We start from the raw sequence: 16,148 nt of genomic DNA on the forward strand, positions 1-16,148 counted from the left end.
TAAAACTTAAATAATTTTGTTTATTTGTGAAAAATCTCTTTTTTTCTAATTAAGATTTTATTTGAGAAGTGATAATTTTTCATGAATCTAAGATATTTGGACTGAAGGTTTACCATTCCTTTATTTTCCTAGGCTAGAAGAAAACAGCAGATCAGAAGGCAATATACCATCCGCGCAGGAATGTGAATCGAAATACAATTCGATTTCGACGTGGACAATATAAGTTGTCTGAAACTTCAAAGCGAAATTGGATAGATTCGTCTTCGCGCTTTAATGTAATAATTGGAGTGTCCCAATTTGAAATATTTTATTTTAGACATGAAAATTTTGATGACAAGATAATTTTGATCACTGCTTTTGCAGAAAAATTTTGAGAAGATTTTTTATGCGTGTACCGAAGTAATTTTGAAAGCATTGTTTCAACAATATTTTTTTATTAATTAGGACATTTAGAATTTATAAAATATATAGAAAATAATATTCCAGTTATTATATTATTTAAATTGGTTTATCATTTGTACAATAAAAATAATTGAAATAAAACAAGTTTTGGTAATTATTTCGAATAAAAGAATAATTAATATTTATTTCTATAAATGGAATTTATAAAATAAAAGTTGAAATTTAAATAAACATTTATTTTATATTATATATATATATATAAAATATATAATAGATGGTTAATAAATAAATTATATTTTCTGCAAAAATTTTAAAGTACTTGATACACTCAATATTTTATTTAGTTGATATTTTTTTATAATTATAATTCTTTTTTTATTTTACAAAATAATATACATTTTAATATTATCCAAAATAATGCATCGTTTACAATAACAATTTGTTACCGTTTTGCGGAAAATTGTGGTGCGGAGGGTATTAAGGATATCCCCTTAGTTCTGATGCGAATCAAAGAGACTCACTGGTTGTTTTTTTTTTACTTTACGTTTTTCTACTTCCTGCAATCGCCTTCGGTTCCTTTGAATCACGCGTAAGAGGTACCGGAAAGTAAAATATTTCCGTCGTCGGGTTGACTGAATGAGGTTGACTGTCGCTCGTTTGACGGAATCGACGCCAACGTTCACCCACCTCCGCTGTCTTTTTTCGATTTTTCTTTTCCTCCGTCGAGTACTCTAATCAGGACGCCGCTGCTCTCCTAGTGAATTTTGCATTTTTGCGTTGAAATGGTGGGACTCCACCGAGAAAAGAACTCGGGCGAGAGAAAACCAACCCTGCTCTAACACCGTGAAATAACTGACGACGTAAGCTACTTCCCTCCGGTTTACTAGACTCACAATGGAAACCTGAGACTGAGGAAACCTGATGTTTATCACTTTCAGAACGCGAAAGCTTATTAAGCGTTCCTCCACCTTCTTTATGTCCTCCAATTTCTCGCATACTCGCATTTCATTGTGCGAACATCAGATTTTTGGAAATTAAGAAACTAAATTATAATATGAATTTTTTACAAAGTTCTAATATAAAAAAGTACATTTTTCTTAACTATTCTTTTATTAATACATCATGAATAATTCCAATATAATGAAATCTATGTTATTGTTTATATTTCTGTAAATACAATCTTATATTTTAGTGTCGAATTCTTATATTTTATACTGACAAGAAAAATTTTCCGAAAATAATTTCTTCTTTTCTATTTTAATCATGTATGAAATATTAAAAAACATTAATTTCATTACTTCACATAATGTTTATGCTACGTTTATATCTTTACACGTATCTTTTGTTTAAATATTTTATAAATAAACCTAAATTAAAAACTCTATTATAGTAAATAATATTGTGCGTTTACATGTTCATTTATGAACATGTATATACATGTATGTACATATGTTAATTACAGATAATACTGGATAATAATTTTTAATCTCCATAGAAAATAAAATGTCAACGAACAGGATTTATTTCTATATGACAGATTTTCTGAGATTCTTTATGGATTTCATACAAAATATGCTATATTGATAACTGGATAATAATTTACGTCAGCTTTGACATCGTCGATCAAAGGACTTTCATCAATGGCGTACAGAGGACACAATTTAAAGGCTATTGCATACCCAAAGCTATTCGATCTTTTCTCTCACTTTCTCTTCTATTCTCTGTTTCTATCTCTCTCTTGTCACACAGAGTAAGAATTTCAATTAGAATCCATTCATGTGTCATATCACAGGGCTTTGAATATTTGTTAAAAATCATTAATTTCAATATTGCTATTTTATTAGCATTTTTAGCATTACAAAATATTCAAATAAACTAGCAATGATTGATGAACATTTTTTTTTAATCAATAAAACACAATACTATGCTCGATAATAATTCTAAAGAGGTCATATTGTTTTACAAGTATACTTATAATATTGTGCGTGTATTTATGAACATATATATACATGTATGTTATGGATAATAATTTTTATTATCTCCATAGAAAATAAAATGTCAACGATTGTCAAGAATTTATTTCTATATGACAGATTTTCTGAGATTCTTTACGGATAGTATATCATTAGATACATATTTAAGACACAAATAAAATGTAATTATTTTTTGATATATACGTCAGAAGAAAATTTCATTTTCGCTGTCTTTCATACTTTCCTTTGGGGCATGCATGTTTCGTTCGCTCGCAGCGACGGATTTATCGACTTTCTCACGAATGTTCTCCCTTTTGAAGCATAAAGCGCTTCGCAGCCGCGGATATTTATTTTCCATTCGCGAGTCCTTTCGAAAATAAAGGGAAACTCGATGATGGGCGATGAGCAGGATTCCACCACATCCTATACGGAGAATAAACAAAGCGCTTTCGGGAATGGAGGACAAATCTAGTAGCAAATATTGAGAGGAGACGTACGAGCGAGGAAGAAAAAGCATAGTGTCGCAAAGTGCAAGTATTCGCGAGTAACAAATATTGAAGAAGGGAAAGGGTTGCGAAGATTCATGAAACAACAAGCAGAGAAAAGGAGAGAAAGAGAGAGAAGAGAGAGAGAGAGAGAGGAAGAGGAGAGAAAAAGAGAAGAGAGAGAACTCTCGTTAACCCAAAAAGCCCGAGAGCTATACAAACCCGCGACCGGAACTTTCAGCCGCACCCCGTCTCTCGAAACTTCGCGCTTATTAAGAGAAATTCAAAAAGTTTCGCTTCTTTTGCGTTAAATTCAGAACTACCACACTGTGGGTACAGCATCCGATGCATACAGATACAATCGAATGTAACAGTGAATACGCCTTGGCCGCGAAAGCAATCTTCCGCGCTATAGCTTGATGAAAATGCAAAACTTTCTGAGATAGACTTTCGATTAAACAGAAAATTGTCTAAGTTGATTAGTGACTTCTATTATATTATAGAGCAACTAACAAGTATTTTCCAAGAAAACGTTAAAGATGTAATCTTAGTAATCAAGAGCTGTGCGTCTCTATCAAAATTTTCATGTCTTTTTAGGTTTCACTAACTTTTCTTTTTACTTCTTTAGTTATAATTACAATGAAATGTAAAATGCAAAGCACGAAACGTTGAAATTACCTTGATTAGAACGACAACCGTTAATCCCATTTAAAAGGCCATGTTTGCTCGTCGATGAAGGTGAGGTAAAACAGCTATGAGAGGCAAGAAATCCGTAAGGAGAGAAGGGTCACGAAGGCAGATTTTGTGCGATGGGCGTCGCTTTAATGAGGCTATTATTCTGGCTGAAGTTTGTGTATACGTACCTTGGACAAAGTGGTGGGGTGTGGATAAAGGTTGACGAGGCAGCTCTGCCGTCTAAGCCGGTAGTCCCAACGCGTCTCCAAGTGCGGAATTTCCATGGTGTCGCAAATGCTCTGCACGTGAGAGGCCGTGTGCGCGCTCTGCGGTCCAAAAATCGCTGCCACACCGCCTCGCAGTAAGTGGCATACTGTAACAAATGCCGTATAAACGTGATCAGGATTGTTGTGAAGATAATGTGAAAGCTCCTTCCCTAAGCTTCTATTCGAATTGAAAGATTTAGCGTGTTAAATTCATTATTACGTGATTGTAATGATTATGACAATTTGTGTTTGGTTAATTATTAAAATCGCGTAGTAAAGAATAACTCTTTACAATAAAAAAATCTGACATTACGGGAATAATATACAATTATCCTACAGGATTAAATATCTTTTTAGATGAAATGTTTTATTATTTTGGATGTACTTGACAAAAGAAAAAATGTATGGAATGAATATTCTTTTATTTTTGTAAATATCACATTTTTTATATTTGTAATATTACCGATTGTCACCATATGAAGCAAATATTTTTGTTTTTTGGTAAATCATATTATAATGTTTACTAAAATAATTAATTGTGTATCCTAACACAAATATGAAACTGCGCAAATTGAAATCGAGAGATGGCATATGGATCGATTAATTAGTCAGGTCGCTTCTGTTATGATAATGTATATGTAGATGCGAGCGTAACACGCTGATACGCGAGCAAGATAAGTACGACACGAACGCTAGGGGCAGTGCACTGTGATGTTAAGCTGAACGAAACGGAATGACCTGTCCCATCATAATATATCGATCATGTCACCGTCAGCTAATGTGATTTAAGGTCGTTTCGCACATTGACAATATACCGTTCGTATTATATGAAACCCATTATCGATTAATCACCGCGACTCACGCGAACTTAGTAGCGTAGCGCAACACCGCGTGCAGCTTGTCAGACGATCTCCCGATCTCACGAGCTCTCCATTCGCCCAGTCGTGATAAACGACTCGGTATCACCGGAACATTCGCCAGGATCTAACTGTCCGCCAGGATCTTCCATCAGCGCGATGCATAACTCGCGATCAATCTCTCCCGTTTCTACTACCAATTTCATTTAGCCAATAAATGTTTTCATTACCTTTGGCACTAGCCGATTTCATTTATATTCGATTTTACGACAGCGTCCCTCTTTTTTCTTAACGACAATAAAGTACGATAAATCATCGTATCACACTAAACATCCATGCGACGAATGTCACGAGTTCCTTGTCTCTCTCTCTCTCTCTCTCTCTCTCTCTCTCTCTCTCTCTCTCTCTCTCTCTCTCTGCTAACGTAATTCAAATTCGTTTTCCCTTCTTCGTACTTTTTGTAGAAAGAAAACAATGTTGCTACCTCGATGAAAATCCGTGTTCCCCTTTCATCCCCTTCAATTACAACATCGGCAATTGTCTTACCGATTTCGCAGGCTCGTCATCGTCGAAGTATCTCGATAGTCGATCGCGGATAAGTCATAATGAGAATTTTTTGCTCGCCAAGAAAGAACTTTTCCCTCGATAAGTGCAAGCGGATAAACTTCGAAAGAAAATTGTCTCGGAATTCCATCGAGCGCTTGGCGGAAGATTGCTTTGGAACTCGTTCATGATACCTTTCATTAATAAAAAAAAAGAATATATTTTGTCCATCGTCGTCGTTCCTAAAGATCGCTGGATACTAGATGGTGGAAATTGCTTGAAAGATCGTTCTAGTTAAGGGCGAACATCACGAATGTTTCAAGCGATATGCTTGTGCGTCCTTGTTAAATTTACACTTTTTTTGTGTTGCCATTTATTTTTACTCATACTAATAATTAAATTTTGTAACATGAGTACAAATCACCCTAACGAACTAACATAAATTTTTCTCCTCTTTCTCGTCCCCTATTTGAACAGCGATAATTTTTCTTTTTGCATGATAAAAAAACTTGTTTCGAAAGTATATTCGATCTATTCATTATAATTCAGTGTAACACTGTTAACTATAATTATTTTTTGTATATATATATATATATATATATATATATTTTTTTTTTTCTTTTTGAAAAAAAATATTTTATTTCCTACAGTTTTTTTATAAGTACATCTCTTAATTATCAATTATTTTTAAAACCTATTTTTTTATTAAATTTTGTAATTATTTTTTATATGTACATATATATTCATTACAAATGGATCGCGAGAATCGTTTAATAATAATTTATTTTATTTCATGAAAAAGTATAAAAATGATATAATATATTATATAAAAATATATATTATTGCAAATTTAAAAATATATAATATTGCAAATTTTCATTAAAGACTGATTTTAAAATTATTAATATACATATATATATATATATATATATATGAAAATATATATATATATATATATATATATATATGAAAACCGTGCCTCATATTTTTTTATTAAATATCTGATAATTTTAAAATCAGTCTTTAATGAAAATTTGCAATATTATTAATATTGTTATTAACATATTATCTTTTCCTATTTTTAATTACTTCTATAATGATATTTTTATGAAATCAAAAAAATTAAAGTTGTTTAAGGCTACTAAATTAATTTAGCAGTATTAAAATAACTACGATAAAGTCCATTTGAAACTTACTACATAGTAAATTTTTATCTTCCACTTATAGACAAACTTTAAACGCGAAGATAATTCAATTTTCTTATTAACTTTATATTAAGCCAGGATCATTTCCAAATCTGACAATGAATTCGGAATTGAGGAAGTGCACGGGCCTTTCGGCACAGGCGAATATGTATTAATAGCATCACTGACTTTTCTGAAAATTTGATTAAATCGCTTTGTAAAAGCGCAACATCCGGCTCACAGGCGGAGCGTATAAGCGCGAGCAGGTCACCGAGCGAGCGACAGCTTTAATCCAGAGTTACCTTTTGATCATTTATTCCGAGCGAAAACCATCTAATGTCCCCTGCAGGCTGTTCCATCCCAATGAAAGGATCATGCCAAGTGGCGAAGAGAGAGAGAGAGAGAGAGAGAGAGAGAGAGAGAGAGAGAGGGAGGGGGGAGGGATGGTTGTGCATCCCTTGGTTTTCCCCCCCGCGTTTCACCTGTGCCTTACTACAGTCGGAATCTCTATAATCGGTGGGCAAAGTCGGCTTCCATGAGAGCCTCAAAGTAATACCCGGACAGGCGCTGGCGGCGTTTTAAGGTTGAAATATGATATGCGCTATATTGAAATTCCGGATGCAATTTCGTCGGGTAGCCCCGGGGCCCGCGAACAGCCATATACATCGGTATGTATCGAGAATTCCGGTTTTTTCTATCTCTCTCTCTTTCTCTTTTTTCTTCCGATTGGTCACAACACATTCGAAGTCTCAACGATCTCTTTTCCGAGATGGGTCCGGAATCAATTCGAGTTGCATTGTGGCTCAAGAGCAATACGCGCGCTCATATCTTTTGCTGGCTTTGAGACGCAAATTTTGTAATAGAATATGAGAGAGCTTTATATATCGATTGTACTATCACATCGATAGAAATACGCAAATGGCACAGATTGAAAAATTGATAAGTCATTCTACATATGTTGCAGTCATACTATATAAATTTATGAAATTTAATTTTTTGATTTTTAATTTTTTAATTTATATCATGTAACATAATATAAAATTATCAAAAATTAAAAGACAATATAAATTCATCATAAAATATAGAAGCGCATATTTTATTCTTTCTTTATTTAAATTTTATTTCTGTATTATGGAATATATTATATATGTTGTATATGCCGTATATATTCTCATTCAAATTTGTTATTTTTGGACATTTTTTGACTTAAATATTCTCTTTGTGAATAATCATAATTTTTAATATTTATATACATAAATTATAATGTATAATGCTAAATTATAATATAAAAAAGATCTTTTATAGAACTTTATATTATATATTTTTAATTTTTTTTTTCAATCAATTCATAATCACAAAATAAAATATAAATAAATTTAGTGGATTAAAAAATTTAGTGAATGTAAATACTAAAAAAAATTAATATAATCAAAATATTCGAGTTTCATTCTTATATACTTTATTTTGACTTCTCACGAAAATGCAAAACCTTATACATTATGTTTTTACTAACTTGCACTATTGCATACAATTGCTGCTTGTTGCTATTTAAGAATATAAAGAGAAAAAGTAATTGCAATATATAACGGTTACTTTTTCACTTTATGTTCGTATATTATCTGAAATATTATATTGCACGTTGCAAGAGATATTATTACGTGATGAATTGCATTGCAATCGTGTCTAGCAAAGTTGGTTGACCATCCTTCGCTAACACGGATTTCCATCTTAAGTTCTTACCGGATGTCAGTGTGTGTGCATAGACCGCGCTTACTTCTATGCTCTATAAGCATCTTAGACACAATTCGTGCTCTCACAGGCAGGCAGCTGGATACATATTGTAGGTGCAATGGAGTCGACATGGCATCCAGTTGCTCTGGTTGTATCGTTGTGTCCTGGCTTTACGCGCAGATAGGATTATCGCTCGGTAATATATCAAAGCCAGTTGGTGAGCGATCCCGGTACCAAGTAATATCTAATCCCACGATGCTGTCTTCCTCGCTTCTGAGGTCCTTCTGTGCAAACCTTAATCGCGTCTGTTCATCGTCAACTGTAATTTCACCCTTCATCTCAAAACCGCTAACTGATGTCATGACAATGACACTCTGTGTTTAAATTTTATTTCTCCTTTTATCAAAACATAATTCTAAACTTTACGCTTGGTTTTTCTAAATAAAAATCAATAATTAAAGAATAATAAATGAATTTATGTTTTTTGATAAAATTATATTTTATAAATAATAATATAAATAACGTTAAATAAAATAATTTATTCCTCCAATAGTGTATGTAAAATAAATAAAAAAATGTCTGAATCTGAAACGTTTAATATATTATATTACATTAAACAATAAAATTTTATAACAGATAACAATTTTAAAAAATGATTAAAAATCTAAACATTATAAATGATTTTGTTAATAATAATTTATTTCTGGAATTTTCACATAAAATGCATTTTTTACAAAAAGACTGAAAAATGTAGAAAGTAATCACATAGAAGATTTTTTTATTTATTTTTAGTATTCGTCTCATTCTTCTTTATAATTAAAATGCAATTTTCTTTCTTGTCTAGTGTAAACGTATGATTGCTAAAGTATTCTATATATATGCAGCTCTCTTATTTTTCTTATCATTTTCTCGACATGCACGATCAAAATTCTTACTACCTGTCCTTAGGAAAGTGATATGTTTCTATTCTCCCGAGGCTTTTCCCCGTCGGTTTCACTCAAGTATTTCAGTACGTTTGGTGGCAACCAACCATAATTCCATTTTCTTTTCTCCTTCTTCGGTAAAATTCTCATTTTCTCTCTCTTACTCGTTCCTTATTCAAGATTAAGATATTCGATAGCGTAAAAGTATCTGCGATGCATGCTTTTTCTCTGCTCTCTTTTTATCCGCGGATTTATATTCTCAATCTGACTTGCGGGCACATATCTGCTTTCAATTCTTATTTCTCAGATGACAAGTCTGATTTGCGAGTTGGAAGTTAACTTCAGCGCGACTTAGCCGGCAAAATCCGCGAGACCTGGTTTGCGGATGAGCCGGCAAAATGTGAAATAGCCTGGCCGTATAAACCCAATATTTTGGGAGATCCTCGAAATATACTTTTGCTCTTCATAAATTTGTCAGATTGCTCAACATAACGATCGCCAATAAAGACCATGAGAAAAATCGTAGATATCAATATCGGCGCAATTAATAAGATATTTTGTTTTATAGCTCGGCACTTATGACATTTATAGCTTTTATTGAATTCTATTGAATTCTCGTCGACTTGTTGAGAATGAAAAGTCCAGCTCGTGCGCAACGTTTCATGAGATGTATGTGATATCGAGACTGGTCGGCCTCGATCCACCTCTCGTTTCTAGATATTATCGAAATAAGATATTTCATACATCTGATGATATTCTCGTTTGAGTTTCTTTGTCTTGTAAATTTTATTATTGCATGTCTGTAGCGTATTTTTATAATATTCCTCATCTCTCAAACATAGTTATACACACTTTACAATTGTTTTTCAAATAACAATTTAAAAAATTTGTTAATTAACTTATCTCGTACATTATAATCTACTATAATTACCGGATAAAAAAAAAAGTAAAAAGAGGATTTCATATATCTACTTTTAAAGAGAGGTCTGTTTGAGTTGAAATTTCTCAATTCGAACTGTTCGAGGAAATTGAGCGAAATCAAGTTGTTTCTTAACGACGGGAAATTCGCAGCCTAATCGGCCGCTTTAAATTATCCCGCCCCTTATACGGATCATTTAAAAGTGATCAATCCAAAACGGTCATTAAACCAGGCCAAGCGAACCGACGAGCAAACTAATCGTCTTTTTGCTCACGTCCCAAAATCCGATGCGCGTGCTGATTCGTACTCCACGTCGATTCCACGAGAGCGAGAGAGCGGCGGATTATGTTAATTCGTTCGTCACCGACGCGCTATCGCGGATCCTGCTATAGGTGCTGCATCCAACACTCTGCAAGAAGAAGGGAATCGGCGCAGGGTACAGGTACGGGGAAGGAAACTTGCAGAGCTTCGAGAGTGATTTTAATCCCTTCGGAATGAGGACCGAATTGTCCTTTAATCTTCCTAATGCCGTTCTCAGGCAACTAACTGCTACCCTCAGGAGCGAAACCCAGGTTGAAAACGAATGTTTTCTTACGTAGAGAATCCAACTGTCTGCTCTCCGACTGAAACCCGTCACGCGTACGATTTTACCATGAAACTGAAAAGTCTTCGATTCCTATTTTGCAATAAATTGTTTGCAATAAATAAATTTATTTCGTTCCTGTCACACGCAAATTCTTCAAAGGGGATATAATATATTTCTAATAGATATTTGGGAGGGAAAATGTTTCCAACCAAAAAAAGATTTCTTTATAATAATAAAATTGCGATATATATGTATGTGTGTTATATTATATAAATTTTATATGTATGTGATATAAAATTTATGTAAAAGATAATAATTCACATTTTAAATAAGACTAAAAATAGTTTACGTCTTAAATAAATTCTAGAGATGTTATAACAAGTGCGACAGTACGGTGTTTCTCATATTACAAGTAATAGAAAGATTTCATCTTTATTCGTATTCTTTTTAACTGAAATATATGTAAAGAGAATTCTTAAAATATTTTGTTGTTAGCCATATTGTACTTATATCAGTGCACGAATATCTGAATTTACTGTAATGGCCTGTTAGTTTTTGTTTAAATTTAAACGAGTGAATTTGTAATCCATTTTTTACTTTTAATAATTAAATATTTTAATGTAGCGCACGAATATGTAACAATATCTACTGTTCTAAACGCGATATTTTTTTGTATTTACTACAAAAAAAAATAATAAAAAATGTTACATGTATGTTTAAACTACGGAAAATTTCATGTTAATTTGAGATTTTGAGTATGTTTACGATATTATCGCCGATCGAAGGTTAAATGTGCGGCTTCCCTTCGCCAGGGTTGGGACGACTTTGGCAAGAAGGATTTACATTTATCGCCGATTCGTCGAACGAGCCCAGCACTGTACGAGGGAGATCTCCTCACGACTGAAGATCGATAGACGCACAAATAATGCATTGCTCGTCGGACAAAGAACCCTTCCTCGTGCGAAACGCGCTTTATCACGTTCCGTCGCGGCACGATTCCGATACGAAGATAAAAGCGACCAGCTGCAGAAAGAATGGCATTGGAAGATGTCAGCGTTACTCGATCGATGATCCTTTACAGTGCGTACGCATCCCTATTTATGATGTGAAAGACATTATCGATACCGATTAACTTGATCGTATTTAATATATTTGGCGATATTTTGCTTTCGATTTCCAAAGTTGTGTTATATTTTATTGCAATTTTGTTAACGGTTCAATCAAATATAATAATGGAAATTTGTATGTAACACTAATATAATTTTTCAACACAATATATAATTTCAACTATTTTAAGTAAAAGATTCTCTTATATTGTCAAATTATATCAAGAAGACTCTTTACGCTATGTAATATAATAGAATTATATCTTATGCATAATTAAGATATAATTAAAAGTTCATAGAATCTTCAAATTCTTGTGCAAATCGATAGAGAGAAACAAAGATAGTAATATTTCATCTCTCTACCTCTTATTTCGAGATCATCATAGTCTATTGGTAATTCAAGTTTGATTCTTTCGTGCTTTCTTCTGTTATCGCGAATAAGTTCGTCCTTATCATGCAATTATATTACAAAGGACCCGGGTTATTCTCATTGTGCTGTCATTCATGCAATTCTTCGCGACGACTTCGGCAGTTCTCCCGACTTTCAGTAACTCGATATTGAGCAGCCCGTTCTTAGCTGCTTCTTCATTTTGTCTCGTTTAGCGTTTCTATGGCAACTTTAACTCTTTCATCAGTAATACAAATGCTGTAAGGAATACAGCATTAAAATTAAACTCTAATATAGTTTTAGTAAGCAAGCTTAATAAGTAAAAACTTTTCTTTTTAATATTTTGTTCTGATCTTCATTATCTTCTTTATATTTTATACATATGTATTTAGTAAGTACATTCTTGATATGAAACACTCTCTCTTGATATTTTGTATTTAATACTGGAAATATCCTTTTCTTTTATATTAAATAATTATTAAAAAAGATAAACGTCTTAGAATAAGCGCAAATATATTTTTAAGATTTTAAATTTGTTATAAGTAATTCTGTAAAAATAAATATGTTTTATCATTGTTCTATTTTTGTGAATATTTATTGTATATATTTATAAAAGAAATAAATCGAAGAAAAGAATGAGATTTAGTACTGCTGTCACGTCGATTTCTATACAGAATGATATATAAGATGAGAATATAAAACCGTGAACATTTTTTTTCGATTTATGTGACGTATTTCACATTTAGAAACTTTTATCGAAATTAAAGAAAACTTATCGTTTTAAAATGCAGATGAAGATTAAATATCAGGCTTATGTCTAACTAAACGTATTAATAGTCGATTTAAATACAATTAAAAATAAAAATAATTTGTTATAAATATATATATATTATCTTTCCCACTCTTAATTTTTAATATGAAGACATTAGTTTCTTTACCATATTGAATACTTTTTTTCAATCATTTTATTTTACAAGTATATCATAAAGTATATATTATTTTACAATTTTTGCTTTATTGCAAAAAAAAAATAAAAAAGGCAAAATAATTGCATTTAAATTTAAAAAATAACTGGCTCGAATATAGAATATAGAAAACTCGATAGTATATACATATACGTATATATCTCTACAAAAAGAGCAATGATAAAGTATATCTATTTTTATAGAATTGTCTATAATGAATTTAAACTTTTAAAAATATGTATGCGCTAGTATTAGTCTATCTAAGATGTAATTTACTTTTTAAAATAATTATTTCATATAGAAAATATATAAAATATATAATTATGAATAATAATTATAGAATATAAGATATGAATTATAATTATAGAATATAAGATATTAATAAGTTAAAATTAAATCCATGAATAAAACGCAATCTAAAATGATGCAATTAGAACGTTAACTGATAGTATTCATGTTAATCACAATCGCAACCAATTTTCCGAGACGCTGTTGAAAAGTTCATTTTGGACGGTCTTTAAACTCTCGAGTTCTTCGTGTAGTTTTTGTGCAAACTTTGAAGATTAGCTTAATGCATTAGCACGAGGAGTCGTATTAGTTAGTTCCCTACGGCACGCTTTCGGAGTTAATCCATCGGTTAACTACTCTCTTCCGGAGGCCGAGTCTATCGGCCCAGCAGCTAACTGAAATCTCTTCCGCCTCAAAAACATTTCGGATGACAGAAAGCAAACTGTTATAGTGAAACGATTGAAATAGCAAATTGAATTTTGCTTTCACTCTACGTTATAGATTTGACATAGCCCACATTCTTTAGCTGATTGATGAATTTATTTTTTTCTCTTTTGTTTTTCGATAGCAGCTAAATAACGAAAAATACGTGGTATTTTTTGTTGATATTCTTGCTCATGTCATTTCTCCGAAAATCAAATAACAATATTTATTACAAACAAAATATATTTGTTAAATTTATGGAAGAAAATACCGAATATATAACTCGTAAATTTATTTTACAACTTATATAACTTCTCTTCTGAATGCATTTTATATAGGTGAACTCATATTACAAGCACGTTTCGTTTCTCTTTGCACTATCGTCGTAGCAATAAAATCTTACATTTGGTCGTACAATGGATGTATCGAAATAGCAATAGACGATTTTGAAAAAGTTGAATATTAAGAATAACATAAGCTACCATGATTGTATATTTTCAAGTAATGTGCAAATATTTATCATATTACTATTATTTAATACGATATTATAACGTACTATGATATATTAATAATATATATTTATAATTCTAATATTTTTTCCTTTAGTTTTATAATTAATATTTACTATTTGTTTTATCATGCTTTTCAATATAAAACTTCTATAAAAACTTGAATAAAATTGTTTTAAAAAAGAAAATTGATCAAAATTTCTTTGCAAATAAATCTACTTTTTTCTATTGCATAAAACTGGACATTGCAATAGTGAATTGTGATGACGAGATTGTGATTTACTGTTATGTTTGCAGTATAGTGACCATTTTATGATCACCTTAGCTGCCATTACGATATTACTGCCATAAGCGATATTATACGCGTAGCAACGTAAAGCCGATCCATTTTTCAAGAGTCTCGCGATTACGGGGATAAGGATTACCCTGGTTCCATATACCTCATATAATTCGCTTTATGTGTCGACATAGGATATCCCATAACTTTCCTGATAAACTTTCTTGATTTTCTCTCAAGTGATTGTTAAAAATATATTTAAATATAGATGAACTAGAGATTCTTTTTTACGAATATAGGAACGATTTTATCTTTTATCTATTTTATTTTTTCAAATCTCATTTAATGTAATTAATTTCACGCAACGTATTGTCGCTTGATTTCGAGTAATCAACTTTTCTCATAACTATTCGATAATTTTTAATATTTTTATTTTTTACCATTGCATATATTTTTTATCATAGCATTGTGTATTTTATATGCTAATATTTCTCTGTAAAATGTTTTTTTTAATTCGGACTTTTTTGTAAATTTTTATACAATTTTATTTTTCCGTTAATTCTATTTTAATTTTATTTTAAACTTTATTCGAGTTTTAATTAAAAGTTCAATTATTAAAATATTTAATTTAGAGACACGATAAAAATTTCTCTGAATTTCTTCTAAGAAAAAAATCGACTCTTGATCGACTAAATTGATCTTTATAGCTAAATAGTCACATATATGTAGCAGTAAGATAGTCTATATATGCGTAGATGCGTGTATATATGTGTCTATATATATATATATATATATATATATATATATATGTGTGTGTGTGTCTACATATTCAATATATATTATATGAAATTATACATATATCCATAGAGGCTTTGTGCATATACAAGGACTCGGCCGGTAGTCCAGAAAAGTGAATCGGGAGATGGAATTTTCACGGGCATGCTCGTTCTCTTTACGCTTCGCAACGACAATTTATGGATTTTATGAGGGCAGGGGGCTCATATAACACTGGTCTCGTGAATCTCAAGCGGAGTGCTTATTTACTCCTCGGCTCGTTAATTCTCGGTAAAGTAAAGCACGGACAGTAATCCGGTCGGTAGATGCTGAACGAGGATCATGCCGTTTTAGAATGTGTTTGCACGGCTCACTTTTGATGATCATCCTAGCTGAATCTTCTTATATGAAAGGAAAGTACAGATAATGTTCCTGCAAAGATTGTTGTTCGCGTTATGCGATTAAACCAATTAAATCGTCTTCTTTTCGTTTTATTTTTGCGCAATCATTCAAGTGAGATATTTTTAAAATAAAAATTAAAGTAAAATAAATTAATTGTGAATTTAATTTTAGATATCAAGAAGAGCCAAGGAGAATTATACTGAAGGAATATAAGAAATATTGAATTTATATATATTAAATAAAAATTAAAACTCTAATAAATTTTTGAAACTGTTATTGTTTATATATATATATATATATATATATGCTTCAGTAATATATGATTGTTGTAGATATAAAAAAAAGTTAAAAGATTGAATTCAAACAGCTTTAATTTAAAATATAAATTTTTTTTAATCTTTGTATTTACTTTTAATGATTTATTTGATATATTTGTTATCTATCTTATTAACCATTATTAAGACATGTAAGG

At 31.3% G+C, this 16,148-nt stretch overlaps 1 protein-coding gene across 8 annotated transcripts in view; it reads right to left on the bottom strand.

The window, feature by feature from the left end:
* KaiR1D (Kainate-type ionotropic glutamate receptor subunit 1D) overlaps positions 1-16,148 on the bottom strand; it is a 219,091-nt gene that overhangs the window by 76,039 nt on the left and 126,904 nt on the right. For all 8 annotated transcript variants that reach the window (XM_089077884.1, XM_089077879.1, XM_089077880.1 and 5 more), the window contains one exon: positions 3,724-3,908. In XM_089077884.1, the coding sequence (XP_088934010.1) occupies positions 3,724-3,908 (185 nt within the window). The remainder of the gene's footprint in view (positions 1-3,723; positions 3,909-16,148) is intronic.

The sequence above is a fragment of the Pogonomyrmex barbatus genome, unplaced genomic scaffold (genome assembly GCF_055798465.1).
Source record: "Pogonomyrmex barbatus isolate J1 unplaced genomic scaffold, ASM5579846v1 scaffold20, whole genome shotgun sequence".
In the NCBI taxonomy this organism is placed as follows: Eukaryota; Metazoa; Arthropoda; class Insecta; order Hymenoptera; family Formicidae; genus Pogonomyrmex; species Pogonomyrmex barbatus.